At 38.9% G+C, this 16,067-nt stretch overlaps 1 protein-coding gene across 1 annotated transcript in view; it reads left to right on the forward strand.

Annotated features, from left to right (window-relative positions):
* Positions 1-305: 305 nt before the first annotated feature.
* Positions 306-16,067, forward strand: part of si:dkey-112m2.1 (transmembrane protein 132C) — a 124,728-nt gene continuing 108,966 nt past the window's right edge. The window contains exon 1 of the mRNA XM_057360948.1: positions 306-1,286. Within this exon, the coding sequence (XP_057216931.1) occupies positions 1,238-1,286 (49 nt within the window). The 5' untranslated portion in view covers positions 306-1,237. The remainder of the gene's footprint in view (positions 1,287-16,067) is intronic.

Raw genomic sequence — 16,067 nt, forward strand, 5'->3', positions numbered from 1 at the left:
CTGCTGGCCAAAACATTACCTTTTATGTACAACTACGTGAACGCATGATTTCTGGTGTGCATGTCATGATATGATTTACTTGCATGTTTATGAATATTTTTGCAATGCATGCATGTCAATGAAAGTACATCGCAGGCAAGCTAACCGTATATGTACACTGACCACTGTAGTAGTTTACTATTGTTACAAGCCCCAGTGTGCTTGATCCTCTTGACGTGCCGCCTCCCAGTTCAGCAGCATTTGCCAGTCAGAGAGAGAGAGAGAGAGAGAGAGAGAGAGAGCGCGCGCACCAGTATCATGACTCACTGTGTCTGTCGCTGCGGAACCCAAAGACTATAGGAAAGCATGAGGAATATTCACTGTGGACTTCATTAAAGAGAGAAGGAAGCATTTGCTCGGAACAAATGATTTGCATGCGCCAAATGACTTTCTCTGCAAGTTTACAGCTTGTTCTTAAACCTCAAAACTGTGATGGGGATAGGCTACACGCGGAATGCTGGACTTGATTTCTTAAACTGTGCTAAATAACTGGAAGTCAGGCGTATATTGCCTATAGCATTTTATCGTCTTTTTTCTGTGATGACTAATTTTCTATAAATGGTCCGCATTGTTCCTGAACTGCAGAGATTCTCTTAAAAAAGTCATTTTTTTTTGTGCAGCAAGAATCTCGCGCATCCTGGATTTATAACGGGTTGTAAATCATAATGAAGCGTTTTATTTGGACCCGGTGCTTATTTGGGGAAATCAAACGCGTTTTTCAACTTTGCTTAATTCTTCAGATCGCTCTTTGAACTGGGGCTTATTTAAACGGATCAACGCCCACCAGACAATTTTTACAACAGACACTTGTGGCTTTGCACTTATTTCACTATAAATAGGCGATGCTTTAAAGGATCGTAAGCGCGCCTTTTATGGCTTTGGCGTTCTTTTCGTTTACTTCACATCCCTTTTCAGTTTCAGACACTTGTAAATCAATGAAACGGATCATGGCAGTCGAGATGATGCCATTTTTATGTAATTGCACGGCAGGAGAGACTCATTTCGCAATGTTCTGAAGGGAAATCGTCCCTAACTTGGCTCTGTAAAAATAATCGATACTAGGTTTTTTTCTTTACGAAGAGATGAAAGCCACCCGTGTCATCTCTTAGATGATTTGTTGATGGGAGTTGCAATCGCTGGATCCCGTTGAGCTGTTCCGTTGTCGTCTCCATCCCCGACCAACTTCAGAGAAGTGAAGATGATGCGCTTCAGCCCAGTTGGGCTTCTGTTCTTTATGCTTTGCAGTGGTGAGTTTGACAGGTGCATGTGCGCTCCTGAATTCTTGGTTTAATGTCTGTCTGTATGTATGTGTTGGTTATTGTGCTTTTGTGTTTTCCCCTTATTTCCGTGTTTGGGTACAGATGAATGTTGGAATGTATGGCCCAGTCTAGATTAATGCAGTGCATTCAATCTATATTTTGCGTCCCCTGGGGTTCGAACCCATGACCTTTGCGCAGTGCATGGCTTTACCAATTGATCCACAGCCACATAAGTTTAATTATAGTGAGGTAGCACGGTATGCTGTGTGATTACAAATTTCTAGATGTGCTATTGAAATGTACATATCACTATATAGTTCACTTGTTGGAAAGCAATTTAAGGTGTGGTCTAAATGACCATATAAGTTGCTAAATATACACAGAGTGCTGCATTTTAAAACTATAATCTTGCAAGATCTCTGAAAACCAAATCTAGTTCTTAAAATGATTGTTAATTGCTATGTTGCATGGAACCACAACACACACATTGACTCATCCATATGCTTCCTCATTTTGTGCACGTGCACATATGTTTAGTAAACATTTACAATAATTACGTATCTTACTTGTGTGTCAAAGTAAATTTGCAGCGTATAGAGGTTCTCAAGCAGCGCTTTAGAGTCTCTTAAGTATTTAGCGAGGTCTGTCACATAGACCAGTTTGCTCAAATAAATGATTCCCACTGAAATGAGTTCCCCAAGGATGCTTTTATTAGTTACAGTCATCAAAGAGGTTTAGGCCAAAAGGCCAGGAAAATGTCATATCATTTCAATTTATTTTAGATGGAGACAGGAAGCATGGATTTCCTTGTTCATCATCATTTCCCTACTCCAAAAATAAACCGGTGAATCATTTTCCTTTTGGCGTAAGTCACTCTTGCTCCATTGACTGCATTTTATGTGCCGTAAACACTTAGTGGTCTGATTTGACTTGTCTTCCACACCAAACAGGCTTAAAATCAACACGGCATTAACATCACTCAAATGAGCAGTGGTGTGCTTCAGGTTGGGTGGTCAGTTTCAAGGAAGTCTTGTTAGAAGTATGTAAACTGACAAAGCGTGATGCTGAAAGAACGAGGGGGTTCATATCATTCATTTAGCCAATAGCATTTTGTGCTTTCATGAAAAACCTTATGAGGATCATAATATAAAGACAGGGGCTGAAGTCCATTACAGTGATTGGTCCGGTTAAGATCAATGCATGACCATTAAACTCTGCATTCTCTCTTGATGTGACTTAGCAACAATTAGATATAAACAGTCGGTTAAATGAAAAATAAATACATACCACAATTTATTGTATTAACTGACTGGGAACCTTGCAGAGGCACCTGTTGGGGTGCTTGCGGAAAGGCAACGAGACGATGAAATAATAGTGGGTCCCCTGTGAGCCCAAGCTGAAGTGCCAGTGTCATTACTACGCACACTCGCACAAACAACAGGATTATTAAGAGTGATTACAAGAGCTGTCTTTCTCTCACTGATCTTTCGCTATGGAGAAAGCGAGAGAGGGGCTATAATCACCTCCCTCATAATTCAGGGTGGCTGCCAGAACCCGTATGTCCCTTCCTGCTCGACATCAATAAAAATAAATGCAGGGACAGTGTTTTGTTGAGCATGGTCCAAATAAATAAGTGTCAATCTGACCGTCTCGGCTTGACGTGGTAATTTAGACCTCAGAAATGATTAGCGTGAGCATTATTATCATTGTCATGTCTTAGGATGTTGATGTATTGTTAGAGAAATATATTGATCCCAGTGTTGAGTGTAACTAGTTAAAGGGATAGTTCACCCCAAAATCAACTTTGTTTGATTTTTTACTCACCCACATGACGTTAAACATGTTTAGAGAACTTCCAGCGTCTTCGGAGCACAAATAAAGATATTTAGGTGACATCCGAGAGATTTCCAGGCCTCCTCACTGAAACCATGGTGTCAGTTTTTGCCAAGGTCCAGAAAAGTACTAAAGACATCGTTAAATTGGTCCATCCGCACATAGTGGCTCAGTTGAATTTTTTTGAAGCGACGAGAATGCTTTATGTGCGAAAAACAAACCAAAATACCGACTTTAATCGATATATTCTCCTCTGTCTTGTCAGTGTATGGCGTGCGTTCACGAGAGCGCTTCTTGTTCGTCTTCTTCTTGGACCGGAGCACTTTGACGCATGCGTATTAGGTTTGTGCGCCGAACGCCGTATGGGGCTTGCCCCTATTAGACGCCGGCGCTCTGACTCACAACACGGAAGCGCAACTCTGTGTTTACATGCAGACGCACACTGTAAATGCCATTGAGTTCGACACTGATTGTGCAGTAGGTCTAGGTGTAGTGTACGAAATGGTGCTAAAATGTTCCTTTCCAGGATGCCTGAACCACGTGAAAAAAAACGGAAAAACGTAAAAGTGAATTACCTTTGTCGAAACATGAAAGGCTTCACATGTTCCCGTTACATGATTCTGAGCGGCTGAAATTATGGCTGCTGGCTATCTGCCGGGACGTGGATTTATCGATTCAATACGTAAAGCAAATGAGGTTGTGTAGTGAACATTTTTCACCAGACGACTTAGGAAGGTTAAGACGATTTGGCGCACAAACCTAATACGCATGCTTCAAAGTGCTCCGGTCCATGAAGAAGACAAATAAGAAGCGCTTTCGTGAACGCGCGCCATACACTGACAAGACAGAGGAGAATATATCGATTAAAGTCGGTATTTTGTTTTGTTTTTTGCACATAAAGCATTCTTGTCACTTCAAAAAAATTCAACTGAGCCACTATGCGCGGATGGACCAATTTAACGATGTCTTTAGTACTTTTCTGGACCTTGGCAAAAACTGACACCATGGTTTCAGAGAGGAGGCCTGGAAAGCTCTCGGATGTCACCAAATATCTTTATTTGTGCTCCGAAGACGCCGGAAGTTCTCTAAACATGTTTAACGTCAAGTGGGTGAGTAAAAAAATCACAAAGTTGATTTTTGGGTGAACTATCCCTTTAAGAAATAATTAGTATATGTAATTTAATTACAATTACTTTTGATGTAATTAAACTAAATACTTTGTGTAATATATGTGTGTGCAATAGTGGAATTGACATCAAAATTCAAATTCTAACTTTAAAATCCGTGCTTTAATGTATAATTCTCACATTTGTAATACTTTGGTCAGTAAATAATACTTTATGTAGTTTAATATTATTTATTTAGATGAATTAAGAGCCGTTTCATGTCTATGCTTAAATTGCTTAACTAATCAAGGTTGATAGGATATAGAAAGTAATTAGTAATAAGTAATTAAATACTTTTTGGAGAGAGTAATTTGTACAGTAATCTAATTAAAGTGTTGAATATGTAATTAGTAACTAGTAATTAATTACTTTTTCATAGTAACTTGCCCAACACTGCTTGACACCCTCTTATTCCGTTCTTGAGTTAAAAAAAGACATTGGCTGTGTTCGAAGACTCAGAGGTGTACTTCAACAAGATATCGCCGCTGTCCTTTTAAAAACCTCAGATATCCAAATTTTCTGTTTTTCAGGAAATGTAAAAAAAACACTAAAATACTGTGTTGTTAAAGTTTACAAGCAAATTTTTATTACTTTTTATTGGTTCGGGTATTTGCAAACACAAAGGGTGACTAATAATAATATAGCAACAAATAAAATCCCAAAGTGAAATGTTTTTTGGCCAGATTTGTGTTTGCATTGTGTGTGCCCTTGACTGAGAAGGCAATCCCATAATGCACTGCAACAAGCTCATTAGGAAAAAAATAAGATATTGAACAGAGCCAAAGAAACGTTGATTGTAAATATACATTTTTTGTGTTTTGTGCTAAAAATATAGGCTAAACAACATGCTAATGCCATGAGAGTCATCCAAACCGCTCATTTATGAGGTTTCATTTCAGGTAGGATGTAGGCAGCAAGGCAGCTCACTAGGCTTTGGAACAGAGCCATTGTAAACACTCCAAATGTAAAAAACTGCAAGAAAAATCTCAGAGCGAGTACTACGTGTAGCACTCCTTGATAGTAATCTGTTTCTGTTTTACTTTGCCTGTAGGATTTCCCGTGGCAGTAGAAACGACATTACCATTTTAATCTCTGGAGATACAACAGGGAAAATGTATGTTCCTTCACAGCACAATTAAGCGCTTGCAACATATTACATCAGAGCTTAGCCGTGGTCCACCATTGCAATTTGTCCACCATTGCAATTTGCAAACTTGCACAAAATATCAGTTTTCCCCCTCGCAGACTCTCATGTGAACCGAAAAGCGACGCCTTGCATCTGGCAGCGTAAAACAGCAGAGAGATGCATACATTATCATGAAAGCCTGAGCAGACTCCCACCAGCTTGCTGTTACCAGTGGGAGCATCGTGCGCATCTCCCTCGGATAAGGGCTGAGAGTGAGGGGCTCATGTGCTGAGCACACACCACCTCTAATACTAGAAAACATCAGAGCCAGAGAGACGGGTGCAGCTCAGTAGGTGGTCTGGACACATTAGCTAACAGAGCATTAGTCAAACTACTTACCACCCATCTCTCACTCTCCAAACTTGGCCGGGAGAAGTGTCGAAGTGGGATCACATCACACCTCTTTCTACCCTTGACAGTTTTATTCTCTTGCTGTTTTCTAGCATGGTTCTCGCTTAGTTTTTCCAAGTCTCTTGCAGCATTCGCCGCGAGGGTCCTGGCGGTCATTGCGCTGGGGATGGAATGACAAACAGCTATCTGTGCATCATCAGTCTCAGAGTCAAAATCTTATCAAAACATCCACCTGACCAACCAAGTTCAAAAGAACATCCAGCTTTTACTGTTCTGCAGCAATTACATGTCTAGCCATATGTCAAAAATATTCAATAGTGCAAAGATAATAGTGAATGCAAGCAAAGTGTGAAAGATTCAAACCATCTAAGATGTTTTCTGGGTTCTATAGCCATCTACCAATTTTCAGCAACGCTGCCTTTGGGAAATAAATAGTGCCTAAAGCTTCTCCATTTTCCTCAGCTGTATGTTTTTAAGGCAAAATCCCAATTCAACAATGTTTTGGAAGCCATTCACTCCAATAATGGATTATTTTGCAAACTGAATTCAGGAACAAAATGTTTAGACCATTTTAGAGACATCAGTTGCTGTTGATGGTTATAATTTTGCAGTCCATTTCATATGGTAATGGAAACAGGAGCACATTGGATTTTTTTAAAGCAAATTGAGCACTTTCAATGTTTATGCGACTTCTACGTCTACGTCAGTTCAAATTTTATAAATTTGCAAACAAGTTACAGAGCTATTTGATTTGGATCATTTTTGCATTCCAACTTTAATTTTTAAAGGTCACTCTTATGCGACATCTTTACAATTTAATAAGTAATAAAATGACATTATATGACACTGAACCTGTTCCTGTACTTCAATTATAAATGAATTTTATCTGACAGCCAGATTGTACTTTTAAAGTAAGACCAAAGATTTATATATTTTCTTTGTGCTTGTTATAATTTAGATGTGCTGTAATTATGGCCACCATATGGAAAACGATCTGCTCTGTGAGTTTTATTTCAAATCAAAGCTTATGTGTGCATGCCCATAACAGCTTTTGCATTTTAAAACTCTCATTTGTTTTAGTAGCGCAGCTCAGACTCCAAATTTATGTTTTTCCCCCGCTGTTTCTGTAAAGTTAACGCTTGTGCCAGCAAGGGGAAAACTTGCTGACCTCTGCTTCATTTACATTATTCTTTGGCCTGGTAAGGTCTGTGCTCCTCGATAAGATCAGCCAAAACAGCTTGCCCCATTCTCAGCTCCTTCCTTTGACCCTCCTCTTTGCCCTTCACCTCTTTCCCAAATTTAATTAACAGCGGTAAGCACGGTTCAGCTGGGTTCAGGCAGCCTAAATCTAAATGAAAGTGAATTGCTTCTCTACCTCTCTCCACCTTCTCTTATATTACAGCCCACAGATGAGGCAACACCCTCCACGCTCATCTCACATGGCACCAACCAGGCAATTACCTTTCCCAGCTGCTCCACACTGGTTTCCCCATGGTTGGTGTACCATGGTTCCTCTTTTGTCATCAACCGTCAAACTGAAATGTAGCCACTAGATCGGAACATTATTGAGATATTACCCGGGTATTTGTTCGAGTGTGGGGGAAGCTGGTTTAAAACTACTATAGGGAACCTTTGGCCAACCTGTTCTTTTGGAGTATTTAGCTACACTACAATATGCTTGAAGGCATAGTTCACCCAAAAATAATTTGTTCATCCTTATATTGTTTAAAACCTGTATTTGACTCTTTCTTCTGTGGAACCCAAAAGAAGATATTTTGAGAAATGTCTCAGTGGTTTGGTCCATACAATAGGGGTCAATGGGATCCAATGTTGTTTCGTTACCAACATTCTTCAAAATATCTTTTTTTGTGTTCTTCAGAAGAAAGTAAGTCATACAGGTTTAGCCTGACATGAGGGACAGTAAATGATAAAAAAAGTTTTTTTAGGTAAGCTGGCCCTTTAAGAAGGTGTCATCTTGTATAACTATAAATTATATCATTTTTTAATTTACACTATAGCATTTGTCTTGCACAAAGACAATGATGTTTTTAATATGTATAAATAGTGATTGGGGTACAATACAACTAAATTTTACATATAATTTAATATACAAAAATATTCTTAATCGGACTAACATAAGCAATATTAATAAAATGGTTGCTATAAGCAATGGTGGATTGTTTGTTTCGAAACTAGTTAATTTACACAAATCATCAGAACAAACTTTCACAGAAATAAATCATACGTGAAATGAGTTGTATTCTTTAATTTGATTCAGTTATTAACCTTTTATTTTTTTAGCATAATGTGACATAACAGAGCAAACTAAACCCATATGCAGAGATACAAACCAAATCGTTGGGTTAAATGTACCTAGAAAATGTCCACATTTAACCTTACCATGGGTTGAAATAAACCAGCGGTTAAATTCATCCCTTTTTGACCCAACCATAAATTGAAAATAACCCAGCATTTTTAGAGAACAGCTTGGTTAAAGTAGCTTATAAAGTTTGTAGTTTCACTTTCAGTTAGGAACTCCCAAACACTGCTTTATTTAAAGGTGTGATGAACTGGGCTTGTTTATTGTTTTATACTGTTGTATGAGGTCTACTTATGACGTCCACGTGGTTTTTACATTCAAAAACATCAAAATCAAGAAGTAATAGGCTATTTTCTACCCGGGTTTTGAGGCCGGCTTGACAAACGATCGGTTTGAATGGGCGTTCCGCCATGAAGACATGGAAGTAAATGCCCACTGCTATGATTGAATAGCAGTTTGCATAGTAAACTTAGTTGGAACCTTCTGGGAATTTGGTTAGAGACGTAACATTAGGTGACACATTCGCACTATTCGCACAGGATTAGTATTATCTGGGAACGTCCTGTGATTTATAAATTACCTCCCGACATCTGTATTTCATGTGGCGCATTCGCACGGGATAAATGAAGCCTGTGATTTTACTCAAATTTACTGATTTATTTCCCGGATGTGATGGCAAGGCTTTGCGTATAGTTTGTATAGCCTATAGTTGTATGGTGTTTAATGATATATGACCGTACCTGTCACTATTTGAGACCCGTGATCGCGAACCATACAGAAGATCACCGCGATCGCGAATCTCAAATGTTACGAGAGTTTCCATGATAAATAAACAAACGGGAGACTCCCGGTAACTTATGGATATTACCCAGCACCCGGAATAATACCGAAACACTTCAAAACAGCCTCCATTATTTGCAAACGGTGGATAAAACCTTGAAAAATGATATATGAGCTTACCGAATCACACAATATATTATCACAGGACCTCGGTGTTCGTCAAAATATGGTAGGTCATTTGTGGGCGAATTTTACTTTACAAATTACAGACATGGCCGATTCGCACGGGATTAAGATCACAGACAACCTTCTGCAAGTCCCCAGGTAACACTAATCCCATGCGAATAGTGCTCAGGGCATATCAAGCAATCTCTAACAAGGCAGCTGTGACGCATAGTACAAATATGTTGTACTCACATAAGATTGCTGCGCCATTCCTGTCGGATTCAATATTGATGGTACAGCACTGCTTTTTAATCTTAGTCTCTGCCCAAATCCAGCATTGATCTGTGCCTTGTTCACGAAGGAATCCTCTGAGAAATTAAACGAACAAACGCTCAATGTTTTCCCACGTGAACTGGAACGTCGTTAAAAATAAACTTTAACCACGCATTCCTAATTTGGGAATACGAAGGAAGGTTATGCATCGACTGTGTTCTTCCACAACCAGGGATGGCACAATATTTAGCTTTCTTTAACAGCATGTTTGTTTATTGCTTGCTCGAACCAGTGGGCGGGGATAGAGTAGTAGTCGTTGATATTTTTCTGTGGAGGCGGTGTTCAAGGTGCATTCCAGAACCTGGCGTTCGATCGAACCTGGCGTGGCGTCAATAACAGATGTAATCTCAGTAACAAGTGTGTTTTCAGTTCTGACACTTACATGATGTTCGCGTGAATACGATGCACTCTTATATAACAAAAGCTCGGGTTAAAATTGTGATTTTAATTCATAGCACCTTTAACGTTTCCCCTGTGCTTGCAGTGATACAAAGGTTTTAACTCCTGTGAACTTTCAGACATTTTATCCATCAAACTTTTTACCCTCCCTGTTTATCTGATTCATGCACCCTCTGAAAATTGGCATTTTCGTTTCTGTATTCAGAGAGTCTCATTAAACCCGACACGAGTACAAGAGAACCCTCAGAAGCATCACTAAGCATCGGGCTGGTGCGGCCACCGGTCTGCTTTAAAGTGTAAAGATAAATCAAATTTTAAAAGGCCCACATGGGGGACCCGAGACCAGGCCGAAGCCTGCAGATTAAAATTAAATTGTGAAATCACTTTTGTTTTGCCCTGTGGGCTGCGGTAGGTTTTGGCTCCATGCAGTACATTTGCTGTAGGTAATTGGGCTCACCCCACAACTGTATGTAATCTCCATAAACGTGGCGCTTTGGCCCTCCGGGAAGAACGTGAGTCTGTTTGGTGCAGTGAGAGATGCTGCCGTGTCTGATGTGGAGAACACCTTGTCTCGCGTGATTGGCTCTTGTCCTTGATTGTGAGGTTTGAAGTGGCTTTTGGCTTAATTGCTATACAGTTACTCTGTTTTTGTCTTATATGGAAGTTGAACACTCATAAGTGTGAAACTGCAATGTTTGTCGACTGCTCAGTCTCCGGTGAGATTTCTTTCACTGATTTGCGCTGGCTTGCAGCTTGTTGAGAATTACAATTGAAAGAATGATGAGATATACACTGTTTAAGGGCGTCAAAACGTTTAAAAAAATCAACTCTTTTCTGGATCGGAAGAGCATTCAACACTCCGCGGCTGAATTCAATCTCGCAATGATCTTATCATTACTTTTGCAAGCGAGAAAGACTCACTAAATTCTGTTTGTAATAAATGGAAAGCTGAAGCCTCCGGCGTTTGTCTTTCGAGAGGTGCAATTTTTGCAGGTGATTGCATCAAATTGCGATAGTATTGTATATACACACGCCTAAGAATAATTTCCTTCCTTTCTCATGTTATAGATTTCCCAATTTCTTTTACATGCTAATCTGATTTATTTGTCCCGAGTTAAGTTCATCAAATGAGATTTACTTCCAGGTCAGGTTGACCATCCATATTATGAGCACAGAGATAAGCGTGACCATCTAATGAGGTTATCAATTATGTGTTTGGCATATATACAGTAGTTAATCAAAAAATGGAAATTGTGTTATCCATAATGTCTTATTCTCTCCGCACCCACTAATCCCTGTTTGAGTTCTGAAATCTGAAAAATGTCCTTCAGCAAAGAAGCGAAAACGTGATGACATATTAACCTTAGGTCAGCCGCCATAATGCTACGAAAGGGCATTGCAATTTGCAACCTCACCGCTAGATGGCGCTAAATTTAATCAGTACCGCCTTTTTATACGTCTTCTCAGAACGTCTTCTCTTTCATAATGCGGATGCATTCCACTCTTTGTTTAATTTGGGGGTGATAAAGTGCATCACTTGGCTTATTTGACTTTCAGCTATTGTAAACCTCTTATAAGATCTAAAACTTACTGTGAACATATGGAAAGTTTGTTGGCTTTGAGTTTCTCATGTGAGCGAATCATATGGCTTTTCAAATGCAGAATTGATCTTCCTCAGTTGTTGATTGTTTGATGTGCGAAAGATTAATTGGACAGATGAATCACCCGCTGGTATTTGCGTTTGTATGTAATGTTGAGGAAAGCATGAAACATCCTCGTCATGATGAATGGTGATAGCTGGCATACCGTTGACATTTAGATTCGGCAGAGGCATTGAATGTGTGTCCGTTTTGTTTCGTGAAGGCATCTACACTGACTCTGTTAGCAGAGAAAAGGCCACTGGAAGCACTGAAATGGATCAGACAGGAGGATGTGGAGGGGGATGCTCAAATTTCGTCCCCCAGGGACCATGGCAGAGAGGGAGGCTGCAGCCTGGAAAAATGTGACTTAAAGTCAGATGGAAGGCACCATTCTTTACCTACAGAGTAATGGCAGACACAGGCAGTGAATTTCAGAGGCATAGATTATATATATCTTAATCAAGTTTTAAAAATCTCATGCTACGAGACTGTGGTAATAAGGCCTTGGTAAATAATACAGCATTATTATGTTTGATTACAGTTTTTATTCTGAAGGGAAATTATCGCCGGTTTGTTGAGTCGCGAGAACCGTCAGTAAGTTGTTAATAGTGCGGAGCAACGGCTGTCAGCGCACAAACAGCCGTGAGGCGCCATTAGAGGTTTCTGACATACTGACAGAGAGAGCATCTATTTTTCTTATTGTTGCGCGGCTCGTATGTTTTATTTGTGTCATAGATTTCTCTACAGAGGATTCCACAGTGGGCTCACAAATTTCCTCTGCCGGAATAATATTAAGTATTTTGTATACCGTAAACAGTCAAGTCACTATATGAAAGTAAAGTGTAGATATAGTTCATGTTTAAGAAGATATTTAGTTTTTCACTATTGTGAGAGATGGCTGATAAGAGACTGGCCACATCTGAAAAATGATCTCCTTATTCACTCACCCAGAGATCGATTGGTGTGAATACATCTTGCTGAAAACACGCATGCAGACAAACAAAAAACAAACATCAGAAACAATAAAAGACAATTGTAACAGCTAACAAAACACAGGCATTTTTTCATCTCGCCGTAATTATATTTCAATCATGCAAATGAGTCAGTTTTGGTAGTTAGGGGGTTGTTCGTGTGTGTAATTGAAAACGGGAATATTGTCTCGCATCAAAATCTCCGCAAATACATTTTCTGGCTGCTAATCAGAGCCACCACCATGAGCAGATTGGGCTCAATCGCAACTCAATCTTTGCTGAATTGAATCGTTTTATCTTAATTAACTGTGTAAAATCCATCCAGGTCTCCAAGCATGCCAATTTGAAACCCACCTGCGCACAGCGAATTCCACAGCCTCCCCCCACCTCTTTAAGAAACATGTTTAAGTCTCTCTGAGATATCGACTGGAAGCAGTGATCGACTGATGGACAGCGGCACGGTCCAGTGTATAAGCTCTATCTAAAATACATTATCTTTCCCTGTCAGCCGAGAGCGCTGTTTTCCTTAACTGCACGGTGTACCTTTCAGGAACGCTGTACACCTGGATTTCTTTTGTGCAAAACAAATTGTGTTGCTTTCACTCCAGATACCGGTTAGCCAATCTGCACGGGGAAACAAGTTTGTTTTTCAAACTCGGAATAAAATAAGGCTAATATTATTTTACTTTATATACTGTAAACTCACAAAATCTAGTTGACAGCTAACATTACATTTATTCGTTTGCCACTGCTAGCTCTTCTCTTTAATTCAGTAGAAATTGGAAACCATTTTTCAGAGCCATTTTTGACCAAGGACAACTCGAGCATAAGAACAAAACCAGATGTATTACATTTCCCATCTATCCAGCTGCAATAAGTGCCCCAGATGATTTTTCTGATAATGAAGGTCAATGACAATAATCATGTTTATGTCATCATTCTAGTCTGTTCTAATTACTGTTTAATCACTGACACTGCTAGATTTTAATTCATTTAAATCAAGATAAGTTGATATATTTTAAATATTCCATATTTAATTTGATATCAATTTAACAGCAGGACCGTTCATATGATATTAATTTAACTTAATCTGTTTGATGTATTAATTACAAATTAAATAATAATTTGTTTGCTTGTGTAGATAAATGCTGTTAATGTCTGCCAGATTGCATTTACACTGCTAGAGCACAACAGTGCCTGGCTGTTTTTCTGCCACCTTGGTTTACTGTTTTCTAGATAAAATAATGTAAAGAACATTGTGTGAAAATATAACTTTGATATCTTTGATGCTTCCAATCTCATAATTAGATTTTGAGACTTTAGCCTGGTTTTCCAAGGCTGGGTCACGAATGTTGATGTTTAAGATCAATCAAACCAAAAATTATTAAAAAAACTATTTTAATTTAAAAAACAGAAAATTACAAATTGTGTGTATTGAGGTAGGGTAAGGTGAGGTAATAGAAGTTGTCCCATGAAGCTCTGCAATTTTATGTTGTAAGTATAAACAATACATTTTAAGTTGATTGCAAGATGTCCTGTCGTTATGGCATGTTTTTCTTCTGATTTCCCGATTCGTTGGATCTTTCTTTGCAGAATCATGTGTGTATCACATAGTTTTTCCACAAGGAATTCCACTTTTAAACATGATTTTAATTTTTTTTTATAATAATGTAACATCACTTTTGGGCTTAACTTATTCTGTGTTTCTAAGGCCACAACACATACATCATTTTTGCATTTGACTTGATATAGATGTCCTTTTGGCCCATTTGGTTTGCTCATGTGTTTATCATGTAGTTCTTCACAAGTAATTCCACATTAAACATGATTTAAAAACACGTTTACAACTATGTAAAATATAACACATTTGGGCTTAACTTATTCCATGTTTCTAAGGCCACAACAAATCTGTAATTTTTGCATCTAGACATGTATGGTTCGAGTTGGCTCAATTTTAGACAAAATGTGTGAAGAAAATGATTAATCATCAATATTCGTATTATACGTAGCACACACCTGCTATCCCCTTCTCGCAAGCTTTTAAGGGTCCTGTCTTTCTAAAGACCCTTTATCAGCTATCCACTCCGCAAATCCTTAAGCGTTAGTCAGCGTGTGAGTTAGAAGTGCATCTGTGAGCATGTGAACAATAGCGTCGAAGTTCTCCGACACAGGAATCATTTAGCCCAACTTCTCCCGAGTGCAGCCGGGTTCACAAATCCGTCAGTAAACCAGCGGGCTCCTTTCATTTTTAATGGTCTCAGATCAGCCGACAAGCATGCAAGGAAAAAGAACTTCAGAACATCTTAAGAATCAAAAGCTTGTGGCTCTAGAGACTCGCTCGCCTCTCCACGCTGGCACAGTAACTTTCACTGATGAACCTCCGCCGAGCTGCCTGGATCCGTTCCTATGCTTCAATCACCCCTAAATGAAAGACAATGTACCCAATTAGCCAAGCAGACGGTACTTGGAAATGGTTGACTTTGGCTTCTGGCTCGCTCTTCTGGCCATCCTGTAAATATTGACTCTAGCTGATTGGAGAAGTGCGACAGTGTGGATTTAGCTTGAGTGTTTTGTGCATGCATGTTTTTTCTGTATGATGGGTTGAGCTGTTCTGTTCTGTACATGTTTTTGAAGTCACTAAGCAGAGTCCAATGGGGTGGGCGGTTTCAAGGTGATACGACTGAGATTTGTGGCAGTAAAACATTTTGATGGTGGTGTGAATCACTGCACTAGTGGGATGTGGTCTTCATTGTCTTGAAGTGTTGTAGTTGTTCAAGAAGAATATGACATGCAGCTACTCACACATACAAACTGGGAGGTCATATTTAAAACGGCATCTGTTTGAAAACAGCATGGTTTTTGCATGTACCCGCATGTGCTTTGTGTGTGTCTGTAGCGATCCTCCTGATTTGCATCTATTAATCTCTGTATACAGAAAACACTCTTGTACACATTTTTTTTATCACCGTCAGCTGCTACCATTTATGCACACACACATTTTTTTATACGTATTTATAGTTTGAACTATTGACAACATTTCACACAAATACAAATCCCCCCCAAATTATTTTCATTTATTTACAGAAAATTAAAGCTGAAGAAACATAAAGATGCAATGTTTTCTAACTTTGAAAACTTGAAAGAATAAAAATTGATATTTATTTTTAAACAACATAATACTAATATTTTTACATGTGTTTGAGGAAAAGTTCAAGAATGAATAAACATTTTTTAATGGTTTTTAATGCATCTTGGCATACTCAGTCTTTCCTGTTGCTGTTCCTGAGGCTTGCTTTCATTGGAATTCGACAGACACTGGTATGTAATGGGCGCAATATATGTGGAAAGGCTGATTAAAGGTAATTTTGTAGTGGTATCTTTATTTATTCATATTCAGAGATTTATTCAGTTTTGAGTAGACATTGAGATGGACATCGACATTGAGTATAATATTAATGCATTGGGAGCATCTTAAAAATAAACCCCCTTACTTATACACCACTATCTATATATAAGAAATCTTAACAAATCCACTTGAAAAGGGTTCAAACAGAAAAACTGTCATTTTGCAAGGGTGGTGTCACAGATGAATGAGTTCTACATTCACATAGACTCTCATTCATCA

The sequence above is a fragment of the Triplophysa rosa genome, linkage group LG19 (assembly GCF_024868665.1).
Source record: "Triplophysa rosa linkage group LG19, Trosa_1v2, whole genome shotgun sequence".
Lineage (NCBI taxonomy): Eukaryota > Metazoa > Chordata > Actinopteri > Cypriniformes > Nemacheilidae > Triplophysa > Triplophysa rosa.